This window comes from Elephas maximus, chromosome 17 (genome assembly GCF_024166365.1).
Source record: "Elephas maximus indicus isolate mEleMax1 chromosome 17, mEleMax1 primary haplotype, whole genome shotgun sequence".
Taxonomy (NCBI): domain Eukaryota; kingdom Metazoa; phylum Chordata; class Mammalia; order Proboscidea; family Elephantidae; genus Elephas; species Elephas maximus.
Window position 1 is genome coordinate 46,028,317 of NC_064835.1, and position 14,590 is coordinate 46,042,906.

Consider the following 14,590-nt stretch of genomic DNA (forward strand, 5'->3'; position numbering starts at 1 on the left):
TGGGACGGCTCATCACTCAGGCAACACATTTAGGAAGCTGGGCCACCCCAAGCAGAGAGGTTTGCTTGCACGGCTGTATCACTGCAGGAGGAAGCTGTATACTTTGCTGGCAGTAATAAACTGCAACATCCGCAGCCTCCACCTGTTACCGCAAATTGCGGATTTGAGCCAGCTGCCGAAAGCCAATAGTGAGACAGGGGGAGGTAAGCCAAAAGAGGGTTTTATTGAACACCGTGTTCAAGAGACAGAGGGGGCAAAGTTGCCCCCAGATTCTGTCTGCCCCAAGAGGGCTACAGAAGGGTTTTATAGGGAGAGGGTCAGCGTTTAGAAACTCCCAGGCATGTTGATTCTTCTTTGAGAGGGACGTAATGACGAAATGACTTATTGTTGACGTCCTCAAGTCCTCATTATTCCATCCTGGTTTCGGTCACTGGATGGGTCTGGGTTTTGTTCAATTATCTCGGGTCCTGATGGTATCACTCATTGTTTTTGTCACCTCGGAGAGAAGCATGATTTAATCAACAACAAAAATCTTGATTACCTCGTTTTTCTACAATGGAATTTGTTTTTCTACAATGGTACAATCGTGAGACAGATTCCAGAGCAAATAGTTGACTTTTTAAAGACTAGAGATTTTACTCACAGCTTATACAGCTAAACTGGAAAATATATTCTCTCTTATTTTAATACTAAAACACTACAGAGAATGTATTTTCTCTACTTCAATCCCCCCTTTTTCAGAAGCTTTCTCAATCTTGGGAAATGGAGCGCCGCTCAATCTGTTTCCTACTGAAGAGGGGCATGAAGTCAGGGAATGTTTATTTAGGGTGCGTGTTAGAAGTAGAGTTAATATAAAAGGCAATAGTGTTTAATGGAATCAGATGGTGAACATCCCCTTGGTTGACTGGAAAATTTCCTCGGCCATTTAGGGCAAATGTATTTCTTGCTTTTAAGGTGGTCTCAGTTCCTTTGGCCCAGATTTTTAGAAAACAGGGAACACAAATACACACCATTAAAATTATAATTCTCAAGGTGACAAGAGGGACTAACCAAGATTCTATGGATGGGAATAGATTCGAGATCCAATCCTACAGTCCACTGGGCCGTGCTATGGGATTTGTCCATTCAGCAACTTTGTGGATTGCTTTTAATTTGATGTTCACTTCCTCCAAAGTGTTAACCCAGGTACAACAAGTCTTATTAATTATGGTGCAAATGCCCCTTGATTCTGCCAATAAGAATTCCAACGCAATTCTGTTGTCTAAGACCACTTCAACCAGGGAATTCAGATACCACCAACCAAAACCATTTTTTTTTAACACCGAATTATATCTGTTATTCTTAGTTTCTAACGTAACGGGATCTACGGAGAAAATATCATGCTTTTTTTCTTGATGGATGTGGAATGATGATGGTAGAATGGACTTGGGTGGGAAAGACTAGGAACCCTATGGTGCATTGACCCACAAAGTGGATTCCATTTAAGCATTGGATGGCCAAAGTCCAGGGTGAATTACCTGAATTGGGCAACTCACTATTGAGGTATGGCTTACCTCCACATAGAAAAGTATAACCTGGAGGGGCAAATAAGGACAAATCATTATTAGGGACATTTGGAAGACTTGAATTAAAATGTAACAAATAAGGGTTGACAAGAGAGTCACTGAATGAAGAGAGAAGCTGGAAATCCCTGAAAATTTCCTGATCTATTCATACTCAGGGTACTTGGGACTTTAATTCCCAATTCCCTATTTCACCATGCTATACATTTCAGATGCGACAGGATAAACAAGGGATGGAAAAAGGATATTGCACTAATCTTGCCCTTATAGGTGCTCAGGGAGCATGCTGTGTTAATACACCCCCAGACATAATTTTATCATAGCCGAAAACCGGGGCAGCCATAGAACTTAGGGGTGCACCAGATCATGGCCAATGGTGGCACACCCAGCAATCCCTGAGATTCCCTCCCTTAGGCACAGCTTGGGATGTGGTAAATAGACCATTAGATGACCAGTTCCAGCCATCTGGAAGGTGAGATGATTCTTTTTTCCCAATAATAATCACATGAGTCCCCTACCCCCAGCTGATTTTGACATCCATAGGAAATCCTTTCCTGTATTTCACACAGGAATATGTACTTGTATCAGATAGACTAACATTCTGGATAATAATAGAAAAATTACCATTTTTAGACTGAGTAATGTCTGTCATGGGGGAAGCTTGAAGAAAATCCCCAGTAGCTCCCCAAACTATAGATTGCCCTTCATCTGAAGATTCCCGAATCCACTTAATAGGACCTAAAGGAGTTAAAGTTGAAATAACACAAGGGAGAGTCAGGGTGTCTCCTACTTGTAAAGTCAAGGTGCTTCCTGACTGGAGAATTGTAGGAGCCTGGCTTGACTCTTCTCTGGTCGAGGTAGGCCCGACCTGGAATAGAAAAGGAATAAGGATTTAAGTCATGTGTAAATCTTTGAGAAGTGATATTTTAGGCCTTGAACTGGGGTGCAGGCATATGAGGATTCTTCAGTCCTTCTGCTAGGTTCTTCTGGAGGAGGCGGGGCCTCTTTCACTCTAGTATGATGCACCTATGCATTTACTCCAGCCAGTTTCGGAGAGGAATGAGTAGTCAGGAGGACTTCATATGGTCCCAACCAGATGGGGGCCAGTTGATCTTCTAGATGTTAATTTTTCTAAACCTTTAACAGGACCCGATCCCCTGGCTTGAACCTATGAAGAGGCACATTAGAGGGGGAAGACAAACGGGAAGAGGCATATTTGTTAATGGTACTTATAACTGCTCCTAAGGACCGGACCAATCTCTCTTTTCAACTTCTGTCATGACAGAGGTGTGGAAAGTTGACCCTTTTAGGAATGGTCTCCCATATATAAGTTCATAAGGACTCAACTTAAGTTCACTTCGAGGGGCCACCCGAATCCGAAGTAGGGCAATTGGTAATACTTGTAACCGAGTGGAGTGGGTTTCTTGGCAAACTTTAACTAGAGTCTTTTTCAAAGTATGGTTCATCTTTTCAATCTTTCCAGCAGATTGCGGTCTCTATGCTGAGTGCAGTTTCCAGGTGATGTCTAAGGCCTTATTAAGTTCTTGATTTACCTGGGCCACAAAGGTTCCCCCATTGTCGCTCTGAATTGAGAGTGGCAAACCAAATCGGGAAATAATCTCTTTGAGTAATGCCTTAGTCACTTCTTGAGCTTGTTCAGTCTGGCAAGGAAAAGCCTCTACCCACCCAGAGTATGTGTCTACAAAAACCAGTAAATATCAGAAGTTTCCAGGTGCTCGAGGCATTACTGTAAAATCTATTTGCCAATTTTCTCCCATGTTCATTCCTCAGTGCTGGATTCTTGGCTCTACTGGGTGGGGTGCCATCTTTGGATTGTTTTTAGCACATAACGGACATCTTTTAGTGACCTCACATACTGTCTTAAGAATCTTTGGTCCCCCAACAATTTGTTGAATCCATTCGAGACTTGCGTCTCTTCCACACTGTGTGCTTTCATGTGGAGTTGATATTATATTATATTGTACACTTGGTCTTCTGGTAACAATATTTATTCTTCAAAATTAGTCAGCAAACTAGAACGTGGTGAAGACTGAGACCCCCACTCTTTTGCTCTATCTAAATCATGGGGATTATATGTTGGGTTGGAGAATTCATTGGGGTTTAAATGGGGAATCAGGGCTAACTGTTTTCCTGCCTTTCTCTATTCTTGTAAGGTAGCCCTTTTTGCTTCTATGTCAGCTTTTCAATTTCCAATGGCCTCAAAGGATTGGCCCTTTTGATGCCAATATACCAGTGCCACCTGAAGGGGATAGTGAACAGCTTTTAAAAGCTCTAGGATCTCAGACACATTTTTTATTTCTTCATTAGCAGCTGTCAGGAGTCTTCTCTCTTTCTATAAGGCTCTGTGGGAATGTAAAACTAAATGAGCGTACCTGCTGTCTGTGTAAATGGTCACTCGCTTCCCTTTTCCCAGACGGAAAGTCCAGCTGAGAGCTACGAGCTCAGCTTTTTGGGCTGAAGTTCCCTATGTCAAGGGGTCAGCCTCCAAGATATTTGTCAGGGTTACCACTGCATATCTTGCCGCTCGATGTCCTTCATGCATGAAGCTACTTCCATCTGTGAATATTTGAAATTCAGAATCCTGTGGTGCGACATCAGACAGGTCAGACTTACTTGAATAGACTTCTTCTGTGGCCTCTACACGGTCGGGAATTGGGGGGGTCCTCAGATACTGGCAGCAAGGTAGCAGGGTTCAGGGAGGAGACAGGTTTTAAAACAACATTAGGGTTATCTAATAGGATGGCCTAGTACTGTCCCATGCGGACGGCTGTAAGCCAGAACCCTCCTTTTTTGTTCTAAAAGAGGAAGAACTGTGTGGGGGGTATTTACAGTCAGCTTTTGGCCAAGTATGAACTTTTCAGCTTCCAGGAGCAGGTTGCAGCCACCGCCTGTAAACAGGGTGGCCATCCCTTAGCCACAGTGTCCAATTGCTTTGAGAAATATGCCACAGGGTGCTGGGCTGGGCCCAAGGTCACTCAGAACTCCCACAGCAATCCCCTTCCTCTTATGCACAAAACAGTTCAAAAGGCTTTTGTAAATCAGGCAGTCCCAACGCTGGGGCCGTCATTAACTTACATTTAATTTTTTTCAAAGGCTTGCTCCAGTTTCCAAGATAAAGTCTATGGGACTTCCTCCCACCTTAAGGGTCACCCGGGGCTCAGGGAGGGAGATGGCCAATGGCGATATTGGTCCTGGCTTCCTCCCTCCGACTCACCTGCAGGGGATGGTCCTTCCTGGTAAGCCTGCAAGGTGGCTGGCTACACCGGTTTCTTTGGGCTATTCCACGCTTTTTGCAATATGCACACCGGCCTGACCCCAAAGAGGGTCTTGGTCTATGCTCTGGCCTTAACCACTTCCTAGGCCCCTTCTCTTTCTCAGAATTCGGAGGTGACAGTGCAGCAGTGAGTAAAGCAGCCTTCTGTTTCATTTTCTGTTTTTCTTTTTGTTCGGCTGCCTAGTCTCCGTTATTATATAATTTAAAAGCAATTTCCAGCAGCTGTCCCATAGGCACGCCCAAACCTCCTTCTAGCTTCTGTAACTTTTTACGTATGTCTGGGGCACTTTGGGTAATGAAAGTCGTATTCAGAAGTACGGAATTTGGGGGGGTCTCAGGGTCTACATCCGGATATTGCCGGAAAGCATTTGTCACCCTCTCCAAAAAGGTGGAAGGGTCCTCTTTTTCTCCTTGTATTATTTCTCTTAATTTTTGCAAACTCTTCGGTTTAGGGACCCCAACCTTTAAACCCACAGTGAGACAATTCTGATATAGTTGAAGCCGACCCCGCCCATCAGCGCTATTGTGATCCCGTCCCGGATCTGGGGTAGGGACAGCTTCCACACCTGGGGCCTTGATTCATTAAAAAAAAAGTGGGGTCTAAATCATGTAGTGTATCTGCCTTCTCTTGTGCCTGTTCTAACACCATCCGACGCTCTTCTACAGTAAGGAGGGTAGTTAGTAAAGTTTGTGTATCTGCCCAAGTGGGGCAGCGAGTTGAGAACACAGAAAGAAAAAGTTCAGTCATGCGATTAGGGTCACTCCGATACGGCGGGTGTGATTTTTCCAACTATATAAGTCAGAGGTGGAAAATGGAGTCTATCCCAGTATCGGCCTCCAGGGACGGCCTGCTTCATCCACCCCCGCTGGTGCCTCTGGAAGGGGATAACGCCCTGCTTGGTGTTCGGGGCTCCCTCACCGAAAACTGTACCCTGCCAGGTACGAGAATGGGATACCATACCTGAAGCTGTGTCTCCACCGCCCATCTCCTCCGTGTCTCCCCTTTCTGCTCCCTTTGATGGCCTAGTACTAGAGTCTGGTTCTGGCCCTGGTGGGGAAGTGTGCGTTCTCCTCCTCCGACACTGTCCTCCTCCAACAGCGGCATCACCGCCACCATAAGGTGAAACCAGAGCCCATCCCTCCAGCAAGGGGTCCTCACGGGAAGAATCACAAACTACTTTTGGCTTCTCTTTGCCTTGAAAAAGAACTTGGTTAGAAGGGTGCATATTCTTATATAATGACATAAAAGCTTGAACCTAGCGGACTTCGCCCCATTTCTTTTCTTTTCTAAAAAACAGGTCCAACTGAAAAATTGTATTAAAGTTGAATGACCCAAACCTAGGCAAAGCTTCCTGACTTGCCAATTTATCTTGTGGTCAAACACTATTGCATAGAAAAATCATCTTTTTAGTCATTGGGGCGTAGCTATAGCACCCGGAACTGGTCAAAACGCATGCCAAGGGGGGCTCTACCAGTATGGAGGATCCCCCTCCCATCCCTGGTCCCCGGTCTAGTTTCTCAACTGTGATGGAAGGCTGGGCCCTTCTCCTTTCTGCTTGAATGCAATCTGCGGCCCAATCTACTTGAAATTCAACCTCTGCTGTTATCACCTTAATTTCAGTTAAAATGCCCCTGATGCTGATTTTTGGTCCCCAATTCTCACTGAGACGGTTTTCCAACAACACCTGAGCTTGATGTGCTACTGAAAATTTATGAAACCAGTCGTCACGCTCTGAAAACTGGGACCAAAAATATTCACGGATTTGGGAACAGGTTGTATACAGATAGGGGCTGACACAGCGACGGAGACGGTGTAGCACCTCGCATGCCTCAGTTGGACACTCTCCATCAGTCAAGTTCAAGTGAAGTTCCCACATTCACACCTTTGCATACACACATACGCATACACACATGCACCAACTACTTGGCCGGCCTCACATTCACCCTCGGCAATCTCAACCTCCCAGGCAATCCCTAGAATGAGAGAGGTAATCTTGACAGCCTCATTCACAAACCCAAAAAACTAAAACCAAGACTCTAGAGCCACCAAGAGTCCCTTATACAAACCTACTCACAGGGTCATTCATCGGAAACAGCACTGGCTTCAGAAACCAAGAGTCTAAGCCCCCTCTGGGCTTGCTCTATCTGCCCTGGCCCTGAGCACAACATGGAGAGGATTCGCAGACTCGCCCCAGGAGTTTTTCCTTAGCCAATCTTGTACCCTGCTTACCTTGTTTCTGCGCGGATAGGGACCCGCAGTGTCACTGTGAGAATAAGGACCCTGCAATGTTTCCCTTCTGAGGTTAAAAAAAAAAAAAAAAAAAAAAAACCTCAGCGGCCACTTAAGGGTTAATTGGCCGGTCCTAGCCCCTCCCAGGGCCACCACCTCTCAAGGGACAAAGTGCCCCACTTTGGGGGCCAGAATTTGTTACCTTAATTTGTAGATTCCAGCCCCTTGCCTCAAGCGAATAGTGAGACAGGAGGAGGTAAGCAGCGAGAGGGCTTTACTGAACACCCTGTTTAAGAGACAGAGGGGGCAAACTTTCCCCCAGATTCTGTCTGCCCCCCCTCAAAAAAAAAGAGGGCCACAAAAGGGTTTTATAGGGAGAGGGTCAGGGTTTAGCAATTCCCAGGAATGTTGGTTCTTCTTTGAGGGGGACGTAATGAACAAGTGACTTGTTGTTGGCATCTTGCAGGCCTCTTTCCGCCATCTTGGTTTCGGTCACTGGATGGGTCCGGGTTTTGATCAATTATCTCTGGTCCTGATGGTATTGCTCATTGTTTTTCTCACCTCGGAGAGAAACATGGTTTAATCAACAACAAAGATCTTGATTGCCTTGTTTTTCTACAATGGAATTTGTTTTTCTACAATGGAACAATCATGAGATAGATCTCAGAGTAAATAATCGACATTTTCAAAGACTAAAGATTTTAATCACAGCTTATGCAGCTAAAGTAGAAAATATATTCTCTTATTTTCATACTAAAACACTACAGAAAATGTATTTTGTCTCCTTCAACACCACCTTTACTCTGATCACCCCCCTGATTCAAGGTAAAGGGAGTTTCCCCGGGGTGTGGCATGAACCACCTTTTATCTCTCAAGAGATAAAAGGAAAGGGAAGCAAGCAGAGAGTTGCTGACCGCAGAGCACAAAGCAAGAGTGCTTCCTTTGGACCTTGGGTCCCTCAGCCTGAGAAGCTCCTACACCAGGGGAAGATTGATGAAAAGGACTCTTCCTCCACAGCCAATAGAGAGAAAAAGCCTTCTCCTGGAGCCGAAACCCTGAGTTTGGACACGAAACCTACTAGCCTGTGAGAGAATAAACTTCTCTTTGTTAAAGTCATCTACCTGTGGTATTTCTGTTATAGCAGCACTAGATGACTCAGAGTAGTTCTAGAAATTTGTATATTGACTCCTCTACAACAGCTCTTAGGCCAAGGGGAGAATGGAGGGTCAGTAATAAATCAAATATAATCAAATCAATTTGAATCAAATCGAATTGAATTAAATAGCATAGAATGAAATAATACATTAAGATAAAATGAAACCAAATCAAACCAATTTGAGCTCCCTAGAATAGTCAGGGGATAAAACCAGAAAGTTGAACAGAAATTTAGAGGCTATAAGAACTAGATAGAAACTTACTTGGGCAGATCTCACTCCTCTTTCATACTCTTTTCCTTGGAAATTAGGAACCTCCTTATTTGGTTCTCTCATAGGCGAATATCTTGGCAGCCCTGGGTGAAATTTGAAACTAATTATGAGAATTAATCTTCATCGTGTATCCCACAATGCACCAGCAGTATTTATTTAAGGCAAAGTAAAGATTCAAGTAGTCCCTGGGTGGCACACACAGTTTGCACTCACCCACTAATCCAAAGATTGGTGACTCAAACCCCCCCAACGATGCCAACAAAGAAAGGCCAGGAACTCAGTTTCCATAAAGATTACAGCGAAGAAAACCCTGTGGAGCTCACTTCTGCTGTGACTCACATGGGGTAACCATTATTTGGAAGCACCATGAAAATAATGGGTTTGGTTTTTTTTTTTAATTATTTTCATTTTTAAAGGACAAGACTTGTTGATTACATGAAAAAACGTATAGCAAATATTTGCTTGTCAGTAATATTTCGGAGTAGCAAAAGAACAATAGCCTCTGTTTCTGACCTAGAACTAAAGTTACAAATTTCAGTAAAACTGATTTACCTTGGATTCAAACTATACAGTTAATATTGGTGGTAACAGTAGCTCCTCTACCCTCAGAATTTGCAGAGAAAAAAAGATAGTGGAAAACCTCTTAGGAAAGTTGCCTGAGATTAATATTTGCAGGCAAACAGAGAGAGGCGGAGAGGAAAAGGGAGACAGAGAGAGAAAGAGAGAGAGGAAGAATTTGACTCAATGGCAGTGAGTTTGGTTTGGTTTTCTTGGTTTTATAACAGTTACACTTTAACGATTCAGGCAAACACAGAAAACATTTTGGACTAAAAGCTGAAACAGGAGAAACATGTCAAGAATTTGACCTGACTGCCCCCTAGTGTGCTGTTGACTTAGGACCAAAAACCAAAACCCAAACTTGTGGTAGAGTAGAATGGGACTTATAGTGACCCCCTAAGGTTTCCAACGAGAGCCTGGTGGATTCAAACTGCCAACCTTTGGGTTAGCAGCCGAACTCTTAACCACTACGCCACCAGGGTTTCCTAAATACAAAAGAAGTACAGAATCTACACTCTCCAATGTTTGGCCCACCTAACAAGGAGCCCTGGTTTTGCAGTGGTTAAAGTGCTTGATGGTAACCAAAAGGTCTTTGGTTTGAATCCACCATCTGCTTTGCAGGAGAAAGATGGGGCAGTCCTCTTCTGTTAAAAATTTACAGCCTTGGAAACTCTATGGAGCACTTCAACTCTGTCCTAGAGGGCTGCTATGAGTCAGAATCAACCCAAGGGCAGTGGGTTAACTAGAGCACCTGCTTCCATAAAGAAACCCTATGGGGCAGCTCTACTCTGTCCAAAAAGGTTTCTATGACTCGGAATTGACTCAACAGCAGCAGGTTATTAAACTAGAGCTCAGGGGTCCCTGGGTGGTGCAAGCAGTTCAAACACTTGGCTGCTAAGCAAAAGGCTGGAAGTTTGAGTCTCCAAGAGGCTTATCAGGAGAAGGGCAAGTTGGCCTGCTTCAGACCAGTCAGCATTGAAAATCCTATGGAGCCCAGTTCTACTCTTACACACACGGGGTCACCAGGAGTCTCAGCTGACAACATGGTAACTGGTTCAGGAGAGCACGAATCCAGGGATCATGTCAAGATGAGCTCGGGGGTCTGAAAACGACCTGGAGGCTCTTCGTGAGTTGCCAGGCAACATGTTGGCTGAGGTCTGATGGCTGATGTCCCCCCGTTGAAGGTGAACTTAAGCTTTTATTTCTGAGAACTGTCTTCTATAGCTGGCACAAAATGACAAGAAACACTGTCCCCACTATAAATGTCATGTGCCCTATAGACAAGGTGTAAGGGGGAATATACATTCTACCTCAGCATCTTTACCGTGTGCCTTTTTTCTTAAAGGAACGAAGCACCTGGTAGGCCTCTTTGATTTCTGGACCTTCATTCCACCCCCAGGTATACTGGTGTGGCCCATACACCAGGTACATGGAGTCGGCCAATGTTGAGAGGGCCTCAGCGTAGTAAAGGCTCTGTAGCAGGTTCAGGATGTAGTGCGGCCAGTTAGGATGTAGGAGACTGAACAAGGCTATCAACTATCCTGACATAACTGACACTTAGGAAACACTCTCCAAACAACAGCAGGAGACACTTTTCTTTTAAAACACTTGCTAAGGTAGACCATGTTATGGCCTATAACAACTCTCAGTAAAATACAATGAGTTCAAATAATGTGAATTATGGCCCTTCAGCTGCTGGGGACTCTCTCCCAGGGAGACACCCAGGGGATTCTGGAGACTGTGTCATCGCCGTCTGCTGGCAGGAACCTGCAATGACAGGCACATGGGATGATGCAGAGATGCTGTGCAATCAGGGATCCAAGAAACAACCAAACCAAAATAATCTCTATCTGCGACAGGCGGACAGGCCCGTGTTGCTGGTAGCATTTATTTCATATCTCATTTTAAAATTGTAGCTCTGAATGGAAGGATTACTCTGAAGAGAAAACTCCATCTCTAGGTTTGCAAATATCCTCTTCTCTAGAACAGAGCAGAGCAGGAGCCTGAGGTTCTGGATGGTGTCACCATCCTGCAGCTTCTCTCTCCTGTGATGTTGTTCAGGTTCCACTCTCCAGAAAAGGCTCCATTTATGAGGCTCAGGTCAGCAGGGCTGAGCCCAGGGTGGGGTGGTGGTGAGGGGACATTTACAGCAAGACCCAGGGAGTTTGATGGTGAAAGACTCAGAGCACAGGTTGTGGTAAAAAATCTTGTAGGTGCTCTTTTCTGACTTACTCTTTGAATACGGTAGTGATGGGCACCTATGGTCTTGGATTATCTTCCCCAAATGAAGATTTAACTAGTGATGTGGAGCTAATGTTTTGTGCTTGACTACTACTGAAAGGTTACCAGTTCGAATCCAACCGTGGGGCCTTGGAAGAAAGGCCTAGCAATGCACTTCTGTGAGATGAAAAGCCATTGCCTTTGACTTGATTCTGACTCACGGTGACCCCATGTGTGTCAATGGTGTGATTTTCAGTGATTTTCAATGATTTATTTCTCAGAAGTAGGTCGTCAGGTTTTTATTTTATTTAGTTTTGATGCTACTGTTTTTGGACCAGGAGCTGAGCACATTAACTGTTAAATATAATTTTTAATTGGTTAATTATTTTTTGATTTTTTCATGCGTGATGGTAAATCTTGTCCTTGTTATTCCATCCAGCCTACAAGTGGACGTCTGTCTTCACTGAGCTTTAAAATTTTGGTAACTCAATTTCTAATTTGTAGAAATTCAACTTCTTCAGATCTGAAGTGTCTTCATTTTTTACTTCCTTACCTTGCATACAAAATTAAGTTTGTCATTTGTTTCTTTGAATAAACTCATATAATGGCCAAAGGTGAAGTATGAACAGAGCTCCTGTTGTTCTCTTTCTGTTGCATCACATTCGTATTCATATCATGTTGTTGTTCTGCATCATCACATTGGGTCCGACTGATAGTGACCCTCTGTGTACAACAAACTGAAACACCCCCTGGTCCTGAGCCGTTCTCACAGCCTTTGCTATGTTTGAGCCCAATGTTGCAGCCACTGTGTCAACCCATTTCTTTGAGGCTCTTGCTCTTTTTTCGTTGACCCTCTACTTTATGACTCATGATCTCCTGCAGGGACTGGTCCTTCTTGGTAATATATCCAAAGTAAGAGAAATGAAGTCTCACCTTCAAGGCTGAAGAGTCCCAGGCCCACAGAGGCCATCCATACCTGGAATGAAACTCTTTGAAGAGTTGGCATTCTATCACAACTTTACAAGGAAATCCTGCTTGTTTTTTCCTCTCCGTTTCCACAAATGATTCTAGAGCCATCTTATCGGGTCCTTCCCACTGTGGGCATAATAGGTCCCAGTTTCTCTTTGGTTCACACTTCCTTTGTAATCTGAGCCCTCCTGGACTTTCGCTCAATATAGGCTTCTTAAGGACTTTCAATACCAGTAATTTTGGGGCCATTTTTCTGTTTCTCTGGCCCTTTCATAGCCTTGGAATCCAATCTTAAGTGCTTGCAGTGTCTTTTAGGTATCCTTCAGGATGTAAGCAACTTCAGAGCTCAGACATTTTCTAGCTATAAATTTTTATCAAACTTTGAGGCAAATATTTCCCATATTCTTCCCTTTCCTTGTTATTCTTTTCCAGCATTTTTTATTGTTTCACAAAACCATCGATTGGAGGGAACTAGTCCACCATTTATGGAACCTGAACCCATTAAAAATTGTTTTAATATTAAAATAGAAGGTATTCATTACATTACAGGTGTTTCAAGCAGTTGTGACGGGCTGCTAAATTAAAGGTTTGGAGTTTGAACACACCCAGTGGTGCCCTGGAAGAAAAGTCTGTCAGCCTGCTTCTGTAAAGAATGGAGGCAAGAAAACCCTATGGAGCAGCTCTACTGTGTAACACATGTGGTTGTCAGGAGTTGGAATCCACTGGACTGCAAGTTTTCTTTTTCTTTTTTTTTTTTTGAGAGATATCAGAGCTTCTATGATCCTGCTTTGTCTTTTCTAGACATAAAATTACAGTTTATGTCATATATTTGGCTCTTGAAGTACACTGGCTAGTTTCACAACCTATTGCCCATGTAATTTGTTTCAATTCACTGACTGCTTTGCATAGGCCCCTCCAACACCAGGCTGGCTGCTTAGAGACTATAAACAGAGCCTTTCCTATGGGAGCTGATCTGCATCAGGCAGGCAGGGGCAGCAAGATGGTGCCACACACTCTGGTCCTCATGTCCCTGTTGCTCTGGGCCTCTGGTGAGAAATTAAAAGTGTTTTCATGTCTCCAGAGTAGCATCTTTCTAGGGTAGGAAAATGATTTTAACATATAGTGGGAAATGACAGTTGTTTGTAAAATGGAACCAATTACTTGCTGATATGTAATATCACCAAATGTTGTGGTATAAATGGTATATTTTAATGTATGTTTGGAAAAGTGTGTCTATAAATGTGTACATGGTAAGTGTCCACTCTGATTGCAGGTGCCACTGGGGACATTGTGCTGACCCAGTCTCCAGCCTCTCTGGCTAAGTCTCAAGGAGAAACGGTCACCATCAACTGCAAGGCCAGCCAGAGGGTGAGCAGCTACTTAGCCTGGTACCAGCAGAAACCAGGACAGGCTCCTAAGCTCCTCATCTACGATGCATCGAAACGGGGATGTGGGGTCCCTGACCGGTTCAGTGGCAGAGGCTCTGGGACAGGCTTCACTCTCACCATCAGCAACTTCCAGGCTGATGCTGCCGCAGGTTATTATTGTCAGCAATATAATAACGTACCTCCCACCGTGCTTCAGCCTGGAACACAAACCTCCCCCCGAGGGCTACAGGCCAGTGAGTCTTGACTGCACCAGTTGCTTCCTTTCTGCTCAGCCCTGAACTTGCAGGCTTCCTCTCTCTGCCCCAAAGACCGCATCTCCTAACTAATTCCTTGGAGTATTTGAAAGCTCCATGAGAAAACAAAGGGATGTGGCTTCTTCTTCTGGATCCCCTTTTGTGGGAAATTGTAGAAAAAGAATGCTCTAAAAATCTCTTGTAGGCTTTGTCAGGAGTTTTCATATCACAGGAACCTGCTTGTTTTACAAGGATAGATCACATGACTGATTTGGGGAAGGGTCCAGTGAGTTTTATACCCTGAAAGATTAGTCCTATCTTCCTTGTGCCTTCTTTACTCTAGAATATTCTCATTTTAATTCCTTATTTTCCTGGATTCTTTTCTTTCTCTTCAATTACTGCTCACAGCCCTGGACCTAACCCAGTACTGAATCTGGGCCCTTCATGTTTAAAACTTCCCTCACAGGAGGTAATCTTCCTCTCCTACTTTTTCCTTCCATGGATTCTGTTTTCTAGCCAAGCCTTCCTGGGCAATGTCAATGAAGGTGCTTTCTTGCTCTAAGCTCCCATTTTCCTCCCCGTTTCTCCTCTCTCTGTTTCTCTCAGTGGCACACATTCTTTCAAAGGCCCCTCTCTAAGTCATTAACCCTATCGCTCTAGAAACAGGGGCCAGCTTTTCCATGTTCTTTTCCATTACTTCCTCTTTAA

The 14,590-nt window shown here is 44.1% G+C and overlaps 1 protein-coding gene and 1 gene segment (V, D, J or C); one reads left to right on the forward strand and one right to left on the reverse strand.

The window, feature by feature from the left end:
- Nucleotides 1-214: 214 nt before the first annotated feature.
- LOC126060433 (signal-regulatory protein beta-1-like) lies at nt 215-5,015 on the reverse strand. Of its 4 annotated transcripts, none has more exons than XM_049856601.1 (4): nt 4,798-5,015; nt 2,353-2,430; nt 1,554-1,574; nt 215-496 (listed from the first exon to the last, which is right to left on the reverse strand). In XM_049856601.1, exons 1-4 carry the CDS (start codon nt 5,008-5,010, stop codon nt 452-454), a joined length of 357 nt encoding a protein of 118 aa, XP_049712558.1. In that variant the 5' UTR covers nt 5,011-5,015; the 3' UTR covers nt 215-451. The 4 variants fall into 4 exon arrangements, with proteins under 4 accessions (XP_049712558.1, XP_049712556.1, XP_049712557.1 ...); XM_049856599.1 differs by having other exon boundaries at nt 2,187-2,430; XM_049856600.1 differs by lacking the exon at nt 1,554-1,574 and having other exon boundaries at nt 2,187-2,430.
- Nucleotides 5,016-13,240: 8,225 nt separating this feature from the next.
- Nucleotides 13,241-13,893, forward strand: LOC126060260 (immunoglobulin kappa variable 3-11-like). The segment is given in 2 exon segments: nt 13,241-13,310; nt 13,535-13,893. Coding segments are annotated over 2 exon segments (408 nt in total).
- Nucleotides 13,894-14,590: the final 697 nt, after the last annotated feature.

What these genes read in the sequence shown, in the direction of transcription:
- LOC126060433 (XM_049856598.1), bottom strand. Translation starts at nt 5,010, where the DNA reads ATGAAACAGAAGGCTGCTTTACTCACTGCTGCACTGTCACCTCCGAAT. An exon ending in GGAAGGACCATCCCCTGCAG is followed by an intron (nt 2,431 to 4,797) that starts GTGAGTCGGAGG and finishes TTTCTATTCCAG; the next exon opens with GTCGGGCCTACCTCGACCAG.